Raw genomic sequence first — 19,843 nt, forward strand, 5'->3', positions numbered from 1 at the left:
AGCAGTTCATCATTGTATGACATTTTATTTTATCAAATACAGACTCCCAAAACGTTCACAACATCTTGGCAATTTAGAATATAAATATTAATTTTGGATATACTGTGCAGGAAACATGTCTCAGAACACTGAGCACAACAGGGCTGGATCTGGAAGAAATTCCATTCACAGTACAAGAATAAAATTAGGACAAAACAAATGTAGTTTGCTCTTAGTACAAATATTCTGATTCGGTCACACTTTTACAGATTACATCCCACAGAAGAAAAGTGACAAGAGGACAGACAAAAAAACAGAACACATAACAAACGTAACTTGTTTCCCTGTGGGGTGTTAGTTTTAAGACTGACTCAATGATTGCACTGAATACACTTTTTTTGTCGGTCTAATTGACCGGAACAGCAGTGGCAAACCAGCAGATTCAGCGCAATTGTCCTGATTTTCTTCATCCTGGATTAATCAGCTGTCACCATCGAACATAAGAATCACAGAATTAAGTTGGCAATTTTCTCTTGTTTAAACACAGCCGTTTAAAAAAAAGGAAAGCCTAAACATTTTCAAATGTATCCTGGTCTTGCAAAAATACAACTAAAACCTCCATTTGTTCATTTTATACAGCATGCACAATCATTCATTGTATAGATGCAATTCTTTCAAAAAGATTTAAGAATTGTTAATATACTTATATACTGTTAGCATTCCTCAGTATAATTGCTTATTGGGAAAACTGAAGCCCAGGGACATACTTCTTGAGACTTTTTGTACCAAAGAAAAGCATTTGAGTTTACCAGAAAACACGTAATTTCTTTGAGAAAATGGGAAGATAACCATCATGATTTAATGTATTCTTTCTAAAAAGCAAAAGGGTCCAGGTTACTCAGGGACTGTGGATAATATAAAACAACTTAATCGAATGGATATTCTAGATTCTAAGTTCCATGACTTTGTGTGTAGCAATAATTAAGAGTCATCTGATATTTTCCTCAAAAAGATGGACTGCAACGAGATTGATGTCCAAACAATTAATGCATTGTGGTTTTCAGGTAGGTTGGAATAATTCTCAGTCAACTGGATCTGAGGCACACACAGCTCCACGAGCCAATTTACACCAACATTCAACATTCAACATTCACACATCAATAAGGGCTATTCACAGTAAGGATTTTAATGACATTACATAAAGTATTTTAACATTAAATTGGATTAACTTGGATCAATTTTAATTAGGGGTGACTTTAATGTAATTACATGGAAACTGTGGTGTGATTTTGGGTAAAGATTTACAAATCTTTAAACATTTTAAAAGCTTAAGCACAATATCTTGGAAGCAGTCTAGGTTTTGGTTTCAGACCCACCAGGAAGAGGGGTGCAAGTGGCTAAAGGAGATAGCGGGCATGGGGGTGGGGGTGGGGGAAATCACACTCTGCGCATTCAAGTGCACATTAACAGAGGACAAAAAAAATTGCTGGGGTCACTGATGAGATCAGTACCATTCTACTATCTTGATCAAAATAATCAAACAAAAGATCTATAAACAGCACTGTCAATAAGCAAGGACAAGGAAGAGGGGAGAAAAGTTATGGAACTTAAGACTATATTTCAAACTCCATGGGCTAGTCCACAAAATTATTAATATCCTTTATAAAAACCTAATGATGTGGAAGGAAAAAGTGCGATGTTTAAAAAGAAAGGGATGCATCCGAGATCCTCTCTGACAGTTCCTTTAAGCAACAATGGTATAGCAGACACTGAGATGCATAAGCTTTTCAGACTTTTATATGTCTTTATCAAAACATTATTTTTTGGCTCAGCTGGACTACCAGCTGAGTTATCAATGGACAACTACGGACATGGATTTAAGACTGATATAGCTGAGATTTTGAACTATTGAAAGCAACATTGTGGGAATTGGGTGGGGCATGCGCATTTTGGCCTTGTGACCAACATACCTACAAACAGTCTTTGGGTTGTGAACTGTTCCATTTTTGAGGCTGTTTGCAAGTTGATTTGTACTCAAGTCAGAACAGAATACAGGCCAATATAAAATAGCCATCTGTAAGCATGGAGAAACATGTGTGTATCAGATCTTTAAAATTACACCCCTGTATGGGATTTCCTTCACAAGTATAAGTGTTCGTAAGTTGAGGACCTCCCTAATTGCAACAAACTCGGTCCTGATCCACTGAATGACTGCTTTGTGTTTTCTTTTTTCAAAAATGTTACAGAAAAAATGTGTGACAATGTGTCCTTGGTTCGGCCCAAGGCAGGTAAGATTAATTATTGAGTCAGTAAAGTGGCCTATCATTTTATTTAAAACAAAAGGCCTCTGAGATCAATTGTGAACTCATGAGCACAATAGAAATTAAATAATTCAATCAATAGAAATGCTGTATGACATGACTGTCATTAAAAGCAGCTACTGTGATAACAGCACAATTCTCTTCAGAATTACCAGTGAAAAGTCTGGCTTCAGAGTCGGAGAAGTAGGCATGTTAACATTATGCTGGCACTTATTGGTTTAATTTATCAATCGTCAAAATAATTTTACAATAAAAAATGTAATATCCTAAAATTCAATGTTTTATATCAGAACCTACAATTCAACACATTGGGTGATGGGGTGTGTATTAAGTTATCTTGATTACAAAGGAAGTCAAACCATTTTGCAACTGTACAATACAGCTTAACCCATTTCAGTCAGCTATGTTTTCTCTCCCCAAAATCCTGGGCCTGGATTAACCAGCCAGCTGCAGCTGGTTATTTTCTGCTATTGCATCAATGAGTTGGGTGCCTTTAAAAAGACACAAACTTTATGCTGACCCACGTAAAGCCAGAACAAAAGTGATTATAATCATTTGGGGAGTTCCCCATCCACCCTAACACTAGGTCCACGCTGGGCAACTGGTCAGATGTGGATTTGAGGGAAATAATTTATCAGGAGCATCAAATTGATTCGAAGTGTTGCCTGCTTCAGATCTGGCAGCTTCGAACAAACAGACAATGAAAATGTATATATACATGCACATTATATATACATAACATTATATATAGCTTATATATAATATACTATATTGTATATAACACATGTTATATATTTTATATTATATTATATATATTATATATAAATAAATAAGCTAGATACATTATAGACTTCTTCCACATCCAGCAATGTAGATGAAGTACAGTTGCACAATGCACCCGCGACATTGATCATGCTCAATGAATTCATAATTATTCCTTTCTAAAAAAGTGTAAAATATACATCCCACCCTGTTATTCCAGAAAACCCCTTCATGGATGACCAACTGAGAAAACAGGATGTCTCAGGCAGATTGTTCTTTGCATTTAAGGATATACTTCTCAGTGTCTAATTAACAGTTTGCATCTCAGAGTACAGAAACAAATTAACCACCTTCATTTCGAATTAGCAGCTTTCAGTTCTGAAGTTAGTATCCAGTTTACCATATGTTGCTCTGCTGCAGAATCCAGTTAACACACAGGTGGGATTCCAACTTGATATCTCCTAATTAAGTAGTATTTATAGTGTATACAGGTATCTCCATTGGTTGCTGCACATGGGCTGCACATGATACAGTCTCCATTGCATAAAATCTCATTAAAGTCTCCTTCATTGAATTGCACTTGATGATTTTACTCCCAGTCTTATAAGGAACCTTCATTCTAGTCACCGACATCTGCATCTCGATCACCGATCAGCCAGAGAATGTGGAAGCTGAGTGCCAGGAACCCTGTTCCCAACAGGTCACCCAAAGCCGTCAAGTAAGGAATTGAGAAGTTGTCTGGATCCATTCCTCGTCCCCACATCCAATGAATCATCCAATCAGCAACATAGAGCAGAATTAGCACCTGTAATACAGTACAAAATCACAAATCCTGTACCATCAGACCATTATTGCTCAGAATTCCTTCAAAAAACACTTAAACATCTCAATTTTATTCATTTATTGGAAGGAGCCATCGCTGGAAAGGCCAGTATTCATCACCTGTTCCTAGATGCCCTCAAAAATGGTTGTGTTGAACTGCCTCCTTGAGTATAATTTGGGTGGCTTGCTAAGCCAGAGGGCAATGAAGAGTCAGTCAAATGTCTTTAATTATGCTGTCACATGTTCACCAGACTGGACATAGAGGGAAGATTTCTTTTAAGGGCATCAATGAACAAGATGGGTTTTTAATATTATTACTGATGTTAGCTTTTTATTCCAGATTTTAATTAGCTAATTTAGTTTAAACTTCCAGGGTACTACAGTTGGGTTTGAACTCATCCCCAGATCATTTATCCAGGTCTCTGGATTACTATTCTTGGAACAGAATGAGTATACTACCATATCCTTATTCCAGATGCATTTTGTTTACACAACATTTGACAACAAATGATATATATTTATAGAAGCCAGTCAAAAAAGGTAGTGATTGTTTCATTTTTGAGGGGAGGTTGAACCTTTGGATTAATATTTACCTGAGCTACATATCAAGCATGTTGGAGGGAGGGACAAATATTTAGTCAATTTTCCTGGAGTGTATAGGATAACTCATCAGCAAGAATTTTCTTCAGTGTTCCCATAAACAATGATAGCTGAGGACTCTGCTGAGGACTGTCTACACAAATTAGATAATGATCAAAACACTAAATTGCAGAACACTCTGAGCTCATCTACTTTGATAAACATTTTATCGTAACGTCTAATATTCTCTTCAAGTACTGAATTTTCTTACTGAAGTCTAGTAACATCCTTGATTTTGTTTTTCCCCCCCTAACCAGTCACGTGTGATGTGCAGTCTGAGTTGTCTCCTTTCCTTAAGCATTTGGAATACCATGCTCTAAAAATAAACTAGTAGAATTGGAGGCTAAAAAATTGCCTCAAGTGAACTTCTCCCCTGGACAATGACCTTTATCTTTACTTGCAACCTGTATATGCACCTGTAAAACTGAGAACTCAAATCTATCAAATGCAAGAAATCACATTCTGATATTTGTTAAGTCTCAGCTGGATCATGATTGGGTTCAGTTTTTAATAGTTTCTGGTGCTGATCAGAATAATTAAGCAGTATTTTTCAAAAGTCTGTAATCACTAAAACTCTATAGCATAGTTTGAAACATTGAAATGAGATACATACTTGCAATAAAGCAGCCATCATGTAGAACGCTATAAATACTGGCGTTAGTGTTGTGTGCCCCCCCTGCATTGAGTTAATAGTGTATAGAAAGACAAGGTGTCCGGGGACAACTAGAAGGAACAAGACCCGAGCGGATCTTGAATTCAAATCTGTAAAAGAATAAACAAATAGAAAGTTGTTTTTACAGCCATCAGAAATGATTAAACACTACAGTTTTAATTCTGGACTCAAAACAAATCATAAATATCACAAATAAATGCACAGAGATAAGGCTGGCCATACAGCAGGATTTGTAGTATATAGGGAGCTTCACTCTTTCTCATTTCCAGTTAGGGAGCCCTTGATTTAATTTGGTCTTATACAAACATTCTATCATTAACAGCTATCATTAATTCTTGGATATTCTTGTCTTAGAGTAAAGGGAAAATTTCAGCATACAGTGTTATTTGACCAGGCGTAAACTACAAAGACCAAAATATTCACATTATTTGAAGCAGGAGAACACAATCGTGTCAAAAAGCCCACCTCCACATCACATACAGTCTCTTAAATAACTCAGAATTTTATTCACTTTCTAGAGGTTTTAAGGAACAATTTTTCCCATTATTAGCCATTATCACTTAAGGAATGCTACACGGCATCAATCCTAACTTGTAAGCATACAAGTTCCTTGGTACACCAAGTTCTGAACTTTTCACTTGAAACTGTGCTTGAAAATAAGCTCTTCTTATTTTAATTAGAATGCTATCCATCCTAAGAAATGCTGTTCATCTAAACGTTGAAAAATACAAGTTATGGTCAGCTTGCTTTGCAGGTGGTAGTTCATGTAATATGTGAAAAGGGCCCTCACTCATTCCTATAGACACATCAAATCTTAAGTCCACTGAAGTAGCAACAATGTGGTATATAACAACTTGATAACCTGGATATGAAATACTAATTAAGGTTGCCTGAAGAGGCTGGAGAGAAATACTTCCCACTGAACTGGAGTAACATGGGCTGTCCATCTTAATAGATCAATTTGACTCTGCCCCAAATGGACAAAAGCATTTAAAATGCTTTAAGCCTTTTCAACAAAATTTATACAACGCACATAAAGTTGAAAAGGAACCCACCAAAGCCCTATTGAACTAAATTGGATGCTAATTGAATTTCAAAAGGACTATGTGACACAGAAAGAATGTTATCTTTAAGTTTGAGATCTTCAATGAAATTGAGTGATAAGCTTCTTGTGACCGGAGGTGTGTAAGAAGCTTGAATAATTAAGCTTGTGTCCTCAGCACAGAGTGGCCGCTGTTCAGTCCCAATTGCTAGCCTAATACTCAGGGATGGCCGATGAGAAAGGTCACTGACGCAGCAGGAAACACGGTTCAGAGAGAGGTTTCCTCTGATCAGTATTATTTTCATTTTGGGAATTCTTGATTTAAAATAGGCTTAAATGGGTTACAAAATATTTTTTGCAATGCTGCACCAGACTGCCAACTTCATGTCATGACCTGGCTAGGGACCAGTAACTTTTATTTAAAAAAGAAAACAAAGTATGTGATTCTAGGTACTTAAGAGATTAAATCTGCAAGATTCCAATTTTGTTCTTTTGAAAATTATTTCCAAAAACATCATTTTTATATACAGTACTAAATTCTTCATTTGTTCCTGGATTATTTTGTATTGGAGTAAAACATAACTTTCACATTAGAAGATTGTGATGAAATATGATTTTTTTCCTATCCATTTATATGGTCAGCCAGGAACCTGTGAATACGGTAATATTCAGAGAACTTGGTGTTTCAATATTATTTGCATTTGAGTTCTTATGCTAGTATACAAAATAATGGGGAATGAAAGAATAACTTGTCTACACATAAACTGGAAGAAAAATATATTTCACATGATTTAAATCACAAAGTGAGATTGCACTCTTTGGAAGTTAGAGCGTTGGTTACTTTTAGAGAGGTTTAGTGCATCTCTTATGTCACTGTTCATGACAGCTATTACATTTCCATGCAAGACTGAATTTTACCATAGGTCTACTACAATCCAAGTGTAAAGTACAAGCATACATATTGTGCTGATTTTGGAACATAGAAGATTTAGATATATCCATAACACAAAACACCTATCACAATTTAAAAGTTGCTCACGATGCAGGTAATTATGTTCTTCCCTCACCTAAATACATTTACATAATATATACATACAGGCCCACCAAGCAGACAATTAGTAATTTTTAAATAGTACTTCAATTGATTTGTTCATTCTTCTCCATTCAAAATATTCCCTACCCCACTAAATTATTCATACAGGTACAAAACATTTGATTGTGATGTTCAACCTGGGTATAAAACCTGACTCAATCAACCAGCCACCCATTCAGAATGTGTCCAATTTTAATTTCGACAGATTTAAAATCTGCTAAATTTAATCATGTCTGCTTAATGCAGAACACGCTGCATAATGGGTGAATATAAATTCTGTGATTCACAGATAGGTACAAATAGAGAAGCGCACACACATTGCATTCTACAAATACATTGGGAGCTTCCAACAGCAAAAATAAAAGGGCAATTTCCAAATCAAGTTCGAAACAGAAAAGCAGTGCTTTCAGAAGGAAATGTTTTATATAATTAACAATTTTATGGGCAATTTTTTTTAAACATTGAGTAACTTTTCTATGTGGTTAATGATGTTTCCAATGGTACATATTCACATCAGAAAATTAAAATTGGCAGACAAAAGCTCTGAGGAAATTATTTGCACTACTTAGTTGGCTTCCTGGACATTACTGCTAAGTGTAAAGGGGCTTTGTAGAGAAAGCACCTGACCAGTTTATTCAATTTTCTGCCATTTGCTCATTTCCCTTCAGGGTCATGGACTGAATTGAACTTCTTATCTGTCCACCTTAAGTGAGATATACATTTTAAAGTTCCAGGCTGGTGGCTTGAGGAGCTTATAACTTGTTTTTTTATTTTTTTTTTTAAAAAAGCCTTAACTAAGAGAGGGGCTATGATTTCAAGGGAAGTGGCTGCCATCTCAGCTTGCTAGGGAGGATAGAGTTTATTGTGAATACCACCAAGTGGAGCAATGTTCACGCATGAACACAGACACCAGGTCACAGTCAAATGACAGAACTGGCCCTGTCTGTGTTTGGGTCCACTTTGGCATTATAAATAATCATTCCAACTAGAGAACAAGTTCAAACCAAACAAAATAAAACGTCACAAAATACAGTTCAGTGGAGACAAGCTATGGTGAGATGTGGACGAAGTAGTTTGAAGAAGAAATCCTGAAGGCTGGATCCAAAAACAGGAACAAGAAAAGTAAAATTGTTGTTATTATTTTAAAGGGACTGTTCAACGAGAGCTGGCCACACTGTGTATGCCTACATGACTGTGATATCACACCATCATAATCACAGAGAGCAGAACTGAGGGAACTTCACACAAGTGCATCGTTTTGATGACAACCCTTCCTGCTCACTCAGGTTGGTCAGGAGGTCATACTGAAGGAGGATCCATGGCTTAATCCGGTGCGTAAGAGAGGAAACTGAAAACTCTAGCTGAGGCAAACAGGTTTTGAAGGATGCTATGACCGGTGCTATACGGAGAAACCTTGATCATCCAGCAATCGATTATCTGAACATCGGGTTATCTGGCAAGATTGCAAAGTCCCGATGCTCGGATAAACTATGTTATCTGGCATTCGATTAACCAAACAAAATATTGCCCGCCTGTGTCCTTCGGATAATCGAGTTTCTTCTTATATACTGAATAAACTACCTGATAAAGTTAGGAGAAAGTGAAGACTGTAGATGCTGGAGAGTCAGAGTCAAAAAGTGTGGTGCTGGAAAAGTACAGCAAATCAGGCAGCAACCGAGGAGCAGGAGAGTCAACGTTTTAGGCATAACCCCTTCATCAGAAGAGGCTTATGCCTGAAACATCAACTCTCCTGCTCCTCAGATGCTGCCTGACCTGCTGTGCTTTTCCAGTACCTAATAAAGCTTCCAGACCCGTTATTGATTTATATGCTCACAGCTTATAATGCCCATGTTTTGTCATTAATTCCTCATTTAGTTTATGTTGACTTTTGTTTTGATTTTTAAAGTAAACATGATGAAGAGTGAAAAGAAAATCCAAAGAACTGCATATGCTGGAAATCCGACATAAAAATCAGAAACTGCTGGAAATACTCAGCAGGCCTGGCAGCATCTGTGGAGAGAAAGCAGAGTTAACATTTCACATCCAATGACCCTTCTTCAGAACTCAAGATAAGGCTCACTGGACCCAAAATGCTAACTCTTCACAGATGCTGCCAGACTTGCTGAGATTTTCCTGCAATTTCTGAGTTTGTTAGGAAAAATGAAATCTTGTCAATTGGTTTTCTTGTTGGAGCTGGTTAGTCAGTAAATTCAGTTCTGGTTTATTGATTTTCATGGAATTATAATAGTAGCAAATCAAATCTGACCTCTATTAGGGTGAATACAAGTTATGGCTGGAGTGACTGCCCTGAATTAGTTCTTCTACAATCGTGTCATCATTTAATCTTGCGTTTCTATCTAATGCCACAAGCAGTCAGATTATTCATAATCTACTTGTTACATAAAACTCAGACCGATAGAAGATTGTTTTGATACTATCATTCATCAAAATATAGCCTGTTTCACTTTGTTGACAAAATTCTACACAAAGATGCCCAGCAGAACTTCAAAGAAAGACTTTAGTCTGACGTTGTCCAGAAATCAATAAGATGACGGAACAAAAGCAGAAATGCTGGAGAAACTCACCAGGTCTGGCAAATCTGTGGAGCGAAAGCAGAGTTAATGTTCCAGGTTTAGTGATATTTAAGTGCTGATGAGGGGTCACTGGACCTGGAACTTTAACTCTGCTTTCTCTCCACAGATGCCGTCAGAACTGCTGAGTTTATCCAGCAATTTCGGTTTTCGTTTCTGATTTCCAGCATCCGCAAATTTTTTTGTGTCCAGAACAACCTCAATTATCCGAATGAGACAGGCGGCGAGTATTTTGTTCAGATAATGGATAGAGTTTTTATGGGACCGTAAGATCTTGTTCGGATAACCGAGGTTGTTCTGTACTGCGATGTGGGGAATGGACTGGTGCCCCCTACTGGCATAAATTAAATAATGTATGACACAGTATCAGGTTATCCCCACAATTCAGGAACCAGCTGTTTAAAACATGTTTAAAATAGACAGGTTAGCTATGAGGGCACCAGCTACCAGAGGATACCACTTTCCAAAAAACAATCAAGCTCTCAAATTAGTCACTCCTTAAACATTTAATACTTTATTGGTAAAGCACATTTTATATTTTTGTTTCTGACCAGAACTGAGATTGCATACTATAGAAATTATGCTCCTTTGATTGACAGGATGTTTGATTTATACTCTTAGTTCACCATATGCTGGTTTGCTGACTGTATAGATAAGGAGAGATGAGTAAAAGGATATCCTATACTCAGCTTAAAAAAAACTCTAAGAAATTATTTGAGCAATTTACTTAGGCTTATGGTATTGTTGCTTAGTAGAAACATAATGAGCATCTTTACATTTTAATGTCCACCTGCTTATTGGTGAAGGGATTTGTTTTCATCATCATTGTGCTGCAATCCTGCTTTTTACATTCCTCCTCAAAACTATGGCAATTTACCCTCTCTGCTTCATCAACGGTCTAACAGAGTCAAGCCTAACATCATCTAGTCAACCTGCAGTATCTCATGTCTTATTCAATTGGAGCATTAGAGATGTAAAGTTGCTCACTGGCCGCTGACTAAGGGCTCTCACCTGAACTACAGAAAGTGCGACAAGGACTTGGGCAGGTTTTGTGCATGTTTTCTGGTGCCACGCCAGGCAGACTGGAGAGGTGGAGGAAGGTAGAAATTCTGCTGGCTTGCACTGCCACCAAGTTGCCACCAACACCTGAAGGAAGGAGGAACAAGAACAAATAGGTCAAACAAAGGCCTATATGGCATCGATATTTTCAGATAAATCTTATTCTGGTTGGAAAAATCATATCCAAAATAAAATTAGTCCTTTATCATATTTCCAAGCAACTGAACGGTCGAATTACCATCCCTATAGAAAACAGGACAAGTAGGCCATTCAGCCCTTTGAGTCTGCTCCACCATTCAATACCCTGATCCCACCTTCCATCCTACCCCCACAGCCCCCCTTCTCCCTTCCCCATCCTTTGATCTCTAACTCCAAGAGTTATATCCAACGCCATCTTGAAATCGTAGAAACGTTTTGGCCTTGCCGGCTTTGTATGATAGTGAATTCCACGGGCATATTGATCAACAGCACCACTCACAGGGAGTTGGAGGGTTTACACTCTTCTAATAGTATCTGCTGACACAGCAGCGCAATTAGGTCATTCTATCCTCTTCACTGATATCTATTGTATTGAATTGGTTGCTGCCATTTCTTTTTTGTAAATGGGCAGGGTGTTTCACAAAGGGTGCATATATTTAGAACCGTAGGCATATACAATGAGAACTCTTGGAGGGGTGTCAGGAGACCATGAGTTTTCACAGTAGAAGTAACAACAAAATATGCTGAATAAAACACGACCAGTCACATTTTGCGGGCAGCAGCCCTCTCAGCCCCTTAAAACCTTTCACTTTAACCGAGCTTTCGACCATCTGTTCAAATGCCCCCTTAAGCTGTTGCTGTGATACCTTGTTTAACAGTCACTCTTGCAAAGTATTCTTCTACATTTTATTTCGTTAATAAATTCAAACTATTGTGAAGAAACAAACTTCTAGGAAGTGCATGAAGAATTACAATATGACCAGCTAACCTTCAAAACCTTTGTTAACAAGGATCCAAGTGTAGGTTTCCAGTGAGGAGCAGTAGCGAGATTAATTGGGCCACTTGCGCAGGTGTAATTCAGTGCCCATTTCAAAATTGTTATTATTGAATGCTTTGAGTGTATTGATTAATAGTAATGTCTACGGCAATCTGAGAAGTATAGAAGTAGTGTTCTTTAGAGCTTGGTTGTTGTATTGCAGCCCAATGCAGCTAAGAAGCTGAGGGGGGAGGTGATGGCCAAATGGTTTTATCACTAGCCTGTTATACCAGAGACATAGATAATGGTCTTGAGACCTGAACCCGAATCCCTCCATGGTGTAATCTGAATTCTGTAAAAATCTGGGATTAAGAGTCTAATGATGACCATGAATCCATTGCCAAGGAAAAGCCCAGCCAGTTCACTAACATCCTTTAGGTGTGGTTCACATGCGACACCAGACCCACAACAATGTGGGTGACTCTTAACTGCCCTCTGGCATGGGCAACAAATGCTGGCCTAGCCAGCGACGCCCACATGGCATGAATAAATTTAAATTTGATATGAAACAACAGGGAGTGTGAAATTACAGCTTACCAGTTTATAGAGGATGGATGGTGCTTAAGGACGTCATACGATTGGGAGAAGAACAACACAAGAAATAGGAGCAGGACTAGACCATCGAGCTTGGTGTGTTATTTAATACCATCATGGCTGATCTTGGGCTTCAACTCCACTTTCTTGCCCATTCCCCGAATCCCCCCCAATTTCCTGAGGCACTGAAAGCCCGTCTGTCCCAGCTTGAAGTGTGTTCAGCAAGATTGCAACTTTCGCTAAACACCATATTTTGCAACCCATATTCCCCCCTCCTCCCCCCAACTTGATCAGCTAAACAATTCAATGTCCATTTGCCTCAATCCTCAACAGGACAAATAGGGGATAGCTTGCCAATGTTTAAAAATTTGAAATGCTTTCTCCTGCAGTTTCTTCAACTCTTGCAAAGAAAATATCCGTGGATAATTGGGAATGTGTAGAAACAGATAATCGAGGGACCACAATGTTGACAACACATTCTAATGCCAGAGTACACAGTGGAAGAAACTTGGGATTTTCACCATCTGGTACTGCCCACTCATTTCCGAATCATCACCACCGTCTGTTTATTGATGCTGTGTAAGTCCAGCCTGTCCAATCCATAATATTAAGTTGTTTCCAACATAACAACCAAAATACCTTGTTTTTCCTTTTTCCCCCATGGTCCATATAAATAGGATTATGGCACCACTTGCTGTACATTCCTCAGTCAACAACATTCCGTAACTGAATGTTTTTATAGCAATCATTCTTTTTCCACCAAATCTTAAAACTGACATCCACGCAATTTTTTTTCAAACATTGTAATTACAAAAATTCACAGCACATGAATAAATGTACTTACCGTTGATAACTGGAGTGAAAACAGCGATCCCTGCAAAATTTGGATCAGATACTGTTTTATCCAAAATCAGTCCACCAACACTGAAATACAATCATATCAGATGGTTACAACACAGCACAATAAAAGTTTAACTTTGTAAAGTTAACTGTTATTTTCTCATCAGAAAAATGCAAAGACAATAAGAGCAATTCCAGTTCAGAACCCAGTGTAAGAAAACAGGCAAACAAGAATTCTGCAATTGCAACCTTTAGACTTTACTTTGAACTAAGTAGTAAATTGGTTTGGTAAGAACATAATAAGAGTGCAGGAAATTACATCAACATTACAGGGGAGAGTGTTTAAAGTGTGCCTTGATGACGATAATGATTATACCCAAGAAACCAAGAAGTGATATTTCTGTCAGATAGGGGTCCTGATTCACTGTGAATACAGAACTGCGAGGAATTGTCTTCATCCTTGTGGTTCTGTAAAGCCCATTGACTATTTAATGTGAAATTGACCATTTTATTTGCAGTATCATTTGCCTGTTAATTCACTTGGCAATTTGCATTGGTTCTGCTTTGCGTGGGAGTAAAAATTACAAAAAGTGAAATCTTGTTTGTAATTTTTTCACTTGGGAGTGATTTGGTAGCTTTGGTTTATGGTTCCCCCAAAGGTTTCATAACAGAACTTTATTAGTCTATACCTGCTAATTGTCATGGCGATAATAACAGGCTCCCAACCAGAGTATAAGACCTCTCGTGTGGCTGGGTTCTTCTTTGATATGATGATCCACAGAGGTGTCAAAGCCACAAAGAAAGCACACACTAGTGGGTTGATGTAAGGATGTTCTTCTGTAATTATTAAAAACGGTTATAGCATTTCAATGGAAGCAAACATTTTCAACAACATACACTATTGTCTCATAACCTTTCAATCTGAGTTCAAACAAAAGCTAGACAAAAGATGATGGTCCAGTGATAATATTGATGCATAATTAATACCAGAGGCCCAGACTAATGGTCTGAACACATGGGTCAAAATCCAACTATGGCAGATGGTGGAAGTTAAATTTAATTGTAACAGATAGAAATCTGTTAAAAATCTGGAATTGACTGTACTTCTGTGTGATAGTAACCATGGACCCATCAACAATCATGATAAAAATCCATCTGGCTCACCAATATCCTTCAGGAACAGAATCTGCCATCCTTACCTGGTCTGACCTACAAGCGATTTCAGAGTTACAGCAACATGGTTGACTCTGAACTGCTGCTAAAGGCAATTAGGAATGGTCTACAAATGTTGGCCTTACCAGTGATGCCTACATCCTATCAATGAACTTTAAAAAGCTTTTGTTCAAGAAAATTTTGAGTGCCTGATCCATCATCATGTTGATAGATGAATTGCTTTTATTGCTCACTAATCGTACACTACAGAAAAGGCCCTTTCGTCCATCGAGCCTGTATTGTCATAGGGCAGTTATGATAGCCCTGCAGTTAAACAGTCTGCCCAATTTCCTTTCACTGAACAAGCCTGCCCATTTTGGAACCGGAAAGGTAGTAGCAATATTCTGGCTCTGATAAAATCAGTCTCAAAAATGAGCCAGCACCTTCAAGGAAGGTGGAGAGGAAAAACAGCTAGTACTGAATGACATAGGGAGAATCTAACATCAGAGGGTGGTATGGTGTATGGAATGAGCTTCCAGAGCAAGTGGAGGAGGCTGGTACAATTGCAACATTTAAAAGGCATCTAGATGAATAGGAAGGGTTTGAGGGATGTGGGTCGGGTGCTGGCAGGTGGGACTACATTGGGTTGGGATATCTGGTCAGCATGGAAGGTGGACCGAAGGGTCTGTTTCCGTGCTGTACATCTCTATGACTCAAAGGGATGTTAATTGGAACGGCGCCCATAAGATTTAAAATTTTCTACAAAGTATGGCAATGATGTATAATTTGTTTAGCTTTACAAGTACAGTCAGTTCTCATATAACGAGACTGATTTGTTCTCGTGCGATTTCACGTCATAAGAAAATCATGCAATAACTGCACCATTTAAACTAATGGAGCCAAAATTGCATAATAATTAATATAGGTAAGGAAATCTCATTCTACAAATAATGGCTAAATTCTTCAATCACGTTAAAGCCAATTCTCGTTAAAGAAACACACGTTATAGCAGAACAGACTGTACTTTCAAATGGTCAAACTATTAAATAAAATGCTAAAAGAACAATAAGCTTTGACTCCCAATGTTTTTGGAGGAAGCGTTTTAAGACACTGGTTCTGGAGTGGTACAGCACATACTGTTGAGGTCATTTATGCTTATGTATAACTTCTGCTTCTTTTATCTGGGGAGAGCAAGTAAACCAGCCACTCCTTGACAGTGTAGATGTTAAGCTAAAATTTGTTTGGTTAGCTGCAATGAAGTTGAATGAAATTAAACAAAGTGAGAAGGAAAACCATATAGAGTCTGGTGATGATCTAACGACTGGATAAGTCAGTGGTTGTAAAGTGCTTGCGTTTTGCTGAAGGTGTGTGTGTGTGTGTGTGCACGTGCGTGTTTGTATGTATGTATTTATGTTGAGAGTTCTAACTCTGAATGAGCTAACTGTCACAGTAGCTTTTGAAAAGTTCAAGTTTTGTTTCAAAACAGACACAGTGTATCAATATAATATGGACAATTTATCAGCTAAATTTGAGATTGTTACAGAATCATGCTGTGTAAACATGCTTGAGATGTTTGCCAGTGGTCTAATTGATTGTTTGCTGGAGACTGGACAGTATAGAGGTTTAATGCACAGCTTGTCTGCATGGTAAAAAAAAGTGTTTAAAGAAAGCTTGCCCATAGCATTTTTAGTTACTTCAGGAAGGGGTCACCTGATCAGCAGTTGGAGCTTAGGATAGAACAGGCTGATCACCTGTTCTGGTCTGATCCTTGGACAAATCCACTAAACAGGTCCACTTATGATCATGAGCACTGGATGCATAAGATTTCTGAAGTATTTTCTGTCTTGTAATTTATTTTAATAAAGAGCATTGAGTATATTTCATTGTTGAAACTGGCTTGGGTTACTGATATCCAAAGTAAATCCAACGGAAAAGGGAAAGGGGGAATAAAAGCCTTCAATGGCCAGCCAATCCCACTAGTTTGTATATCATATAGCTCGTCCAATCAATTCTGTCCATAATTATTTCTTACAGATGATTTCCAAATCTGCATCTGTTTCTCAATTGGGATGCATTGAGCAAAGTTACCACTGTGGTAGATGGGGGACAAACAACAAAGCAATAGCAATCACTTGCATTTTATTACTATTACTTACGTAGCTGTATGTAGAGACCCCAGCTGATTCCAGAGAGCAGTGCCAAGGTGATGAGGTCCCCAAGACTAGCAGCAATTGGAGTGGCCACATTATCAGGGTTTATACCAATCTTCCTTGAGCCAATAATTACACCGACCATGATTACCCCTGGATGAGAAATCACAAATTAAAAGTGCGATATTCCTGCAAAAGCACTTAACAACACTTCACTGCAAAAGTCTGGAATTGAAAGTATTTTGCTAAACATTCATGAACTTCCCTCTCTCCAGCTGCACTTCAATTTAGTAAAGCCTCTTGTTCAGGTGCACAGTCACTAGACACATTCGAAATGTAGTTCCTATGGTTTGGTGTTGAAGTGATTATACTGCAGTGCTATTTCTCAAACTTCAGCACCAGCTACTCGTTACTGAGAATTACAGTCCATTACTTCTGCCTTTCTCAAACAGACAGACAGATTATGGGCTCAGAACAGATATAGAATGATTCATGGAGGTAATAAAACATCAACACAATAATGAGGTATGAAGTATTTTTTGACTGAAATAGATGGCTCATATAACCGGTCACAAGTTCAAGTTTTATCTGTGTAAGTGACTCCTATGATGATGGCAAATGGTTACCTCTACATGCCCAAAATAGACAGCTGCCTTTGACATTGTGAATGGTGTAAAATGTTGTTTAAAAATGGAAAGTGCTGGAGAAACTCAGCAGTGTCTGGCAGCATCCGTGGAGAGACATAAACAAAGATAGGATTTCGGGTCTGATACATGTCTTATTCAGAAGATTGTATATGGTATCTGCTTTTCACACTTGGTCCAAAAGATACGTTAGTAAATAGAAGCTAAAGGATTGCAGTGAAATGAACCAAATTAATACTTATTGGTCAGTAATTTGTACAATACCCACTCTTCTGCACTATTCTAATTTAAGAAAAATATTTATGGGATGTGTACATTGCTAAAAGTGCCAGCATTTATTGCCCAATCATAAGTGCCGAAAAGACACATTTAAGAGTCAATGACATTGCCATGGATCTGGAGTCAAAGATTTCTTTCCCTCAATTAATGAACCTGACGGGTTTTTAACAACAATTGGCAGTTGTTATGTACTCACCAACAGGTTAGCTGTTATAGACTTTTATTGAATTCACATTTCACCATCTGCCATGGTGGGAATTAAATCCATGACCCTAAGATATTAACCTGGGGTGCTGGATTAATAGTCCAGCAACTTTACCATTGCCATCCAAACCAGTTATCCAAAATTGTTCACGAGGTTCATAATTTGTATTGCATTACATGAAATTTGCAGCGGGAACAGGCCATTTGGTCCACTGCTGTATAATTACACTCCACACAGGCTTCTCTCACTGTATTTATTTAATCTCTTCCTAAAATTATAACAATTTACTACTTTGTCTCATACATTTTCATCTAGTTTTCCTTCAACAGCATTAATGCTGTCCCCTTAACTCCTGCATTGTGTAGTAAGCTCCATCGTAATTTCCCATTGCTCAATAAGAACATTGCTCCTGAGTTATTTATTGGATTTATAGTCAGAGTCACACAGCACAGAAACACACCCTTCTATCCAATTAGTCTACGCTGACCATGTTCCCAAACTAAACCAGTCCCACTTGCCTGCACTTTGCCCATATCCCTCCAAACCGTTTTTTTATTCATGAATTTATCCAAATGTTAGCGACTACCTTATAATTATGGCCCCTTGAGTTGGGCAACATTAACCATTTTAATCAATTCAATGTGTTCAGTTCAGGAATATTCAAATAAACACAGGTTAGCTCCACCAAAAGCTTAAAAGCTAAAATAGATCCTTTTGTGTTTGGTAGCATTTTGGCAGAACCCCCTGTTTTTTGCTGGCCAGAGGTAAAAGATTAACTGCCCAGCAGTCAATTGAAACAACATCCAAACAAAAGACACTTCTGATTTCAGGCTAGTGTCTGTCTTACCCAATATGAGGGAAGCTATAAAAGCTGTTGCCATGCTGCTGGCACACAGGAGGACAGCATGATCAAGTCGGAAGTGACCCTCAGGGATCCAACCAAATACCACCGCAGCCACAGATGCCAGAAAACCAACCACAGTGGCCTGGACCTAAGAGGGGAAAAAAAACAAAGACCTGATTTAACACTGAGGAATCATTTTCACAATTTTTTTTTGGCTGGGACCAGCTGTACAAATATACACCAATTTTCCAGACCTCTGACCTAGCCCAGGCAGGACTATTTGAGCGCTTCATTTGTTCTTGACAAAAGGCTTTTAGAGTGAAATGCTATTGATCCGTTTCAAACAGGATTGTTGAAGCTCTGTAATTAACCAACCAACAAAACATTCCTCTCAGAAACTGCACATTTCAAAATTGCATGTTACAAAAACCAGCATTCTTCTGTGTTTTTCTTTGGACAGGACAATTGTGGGCTTCAAGTCGCCTAAAATCAAAGTGTCTATATGAATCAACTGCCTTTGAAATTATTCTTGAGCTCCAAACTACCTTAATTCATTGCACTGTATGCAGCTATAGATGGTTTCTCCTCACATAAACTTAACCCGTCCCCATCTGCACAACATAAGCATCCTCAGAACACCATTCTTTTACACAACACCAATATCTACATCTGAAAAAATTAATCTTCATTTCTGACATTATTTAGTAATGCTAAAATCTATTCAAACTTTTAAATACAATAGTCCATTAATGTGAATTCCCAATGCATCAACTGCAAACCATTCTGCACTAAATTCCAAGTAATGACTGTGTTCCAATGTGGCAGCAATGGTCATTGTTACGAAGTAAAATGCTCTGGAATCCAGGTAATGATTTTTGAATTAGTGGGTAAATGCACCTCCAGTTGTAACACAACAAGCAAACCCTGACTGGAATAGTGACGGGCTGAGAGGGGGAGAGAATGGGGTAGGCGCAGGAGGTAGAAGGAGAAACGAAAAGTAGGTACTGCTCCCACTACAGAATGAAATTAAGGAAGCTTTATTGGAATGAGTACATTTCCAAGTAAGAGCACTGCTATTTTGTCCTCGACACTTTAACAGCCTGCAGGCCATCTAGATTCCTTTTACTTTATTGTAAATGACCAAAGTCACCACAGTCCCAGAAGACCATAGGACTGGCTCCTCTCTCATGAGAGAGAGT

General features: G+C 38.1%; 1 protein-coding gene across 3 annotated transcripts in view; it reads right to left on the reverse strand.

The window, feature by feature from the left end:
- Nucleotides 1-19,843, reverse strand: part of LOC122563094 (solute carrier family 41 member 1-like) — a 59,842-nt gene continuing 39,999 nt past the window's right edge. For all 3 annotated transcript variants that reach the window (XM_043716518.2, XM_043716517.2, XM_043716522.2), the window contains exons 5-11: nt 18,648-18,792; nt 16,679-16,825; nt 14,060-14,207; nt 13,375-13,454; nt 10,934-11,068; nt 5,137-5,285; nt 1-3,867 (exon numbers count right to left, since the gene is read on the reverse strand). In XM_043716518.2, the coding sequence (XP_043572453.1) occupies nt 3,682-3,867; nt 5,137-5,285; nt 10,934-11,068; nt 13,375-13,454; nt 14,060-14,207; nt 16,679-16,825; nt 18,648-18,792 (990 nt within the window). In that variant the 3' untranslated portion in view covers nt 1-3,681. The remainder of the gene's footprint in view (nt 3,868-5,136; nt 5,286-10,933; nt 11,069-13,374; nt 13,455-14,059; nt 14,208-16,678; nt 16,826-18,647; nt 18,793-19,843) is intronic.

Source organism: Chiloscyllium plagiosum, unplaced genomic scaffold (genome assembly GCF_037043375.1).
Source record: "Chiloscyllium plagiosum isolate Xiang-an unplaced genomic scaffold, Cpla_swu_hap1 HiC_scaffold_26, whole genome shotgun sequence".
Lineage (NCBI taxonomy): Eukaryota > Metazoa > Chordata > Chondrichthyes > Orectolobiformes > Hemiscylliidae > Chiloscyllium > Chiloscyllium plagiosum.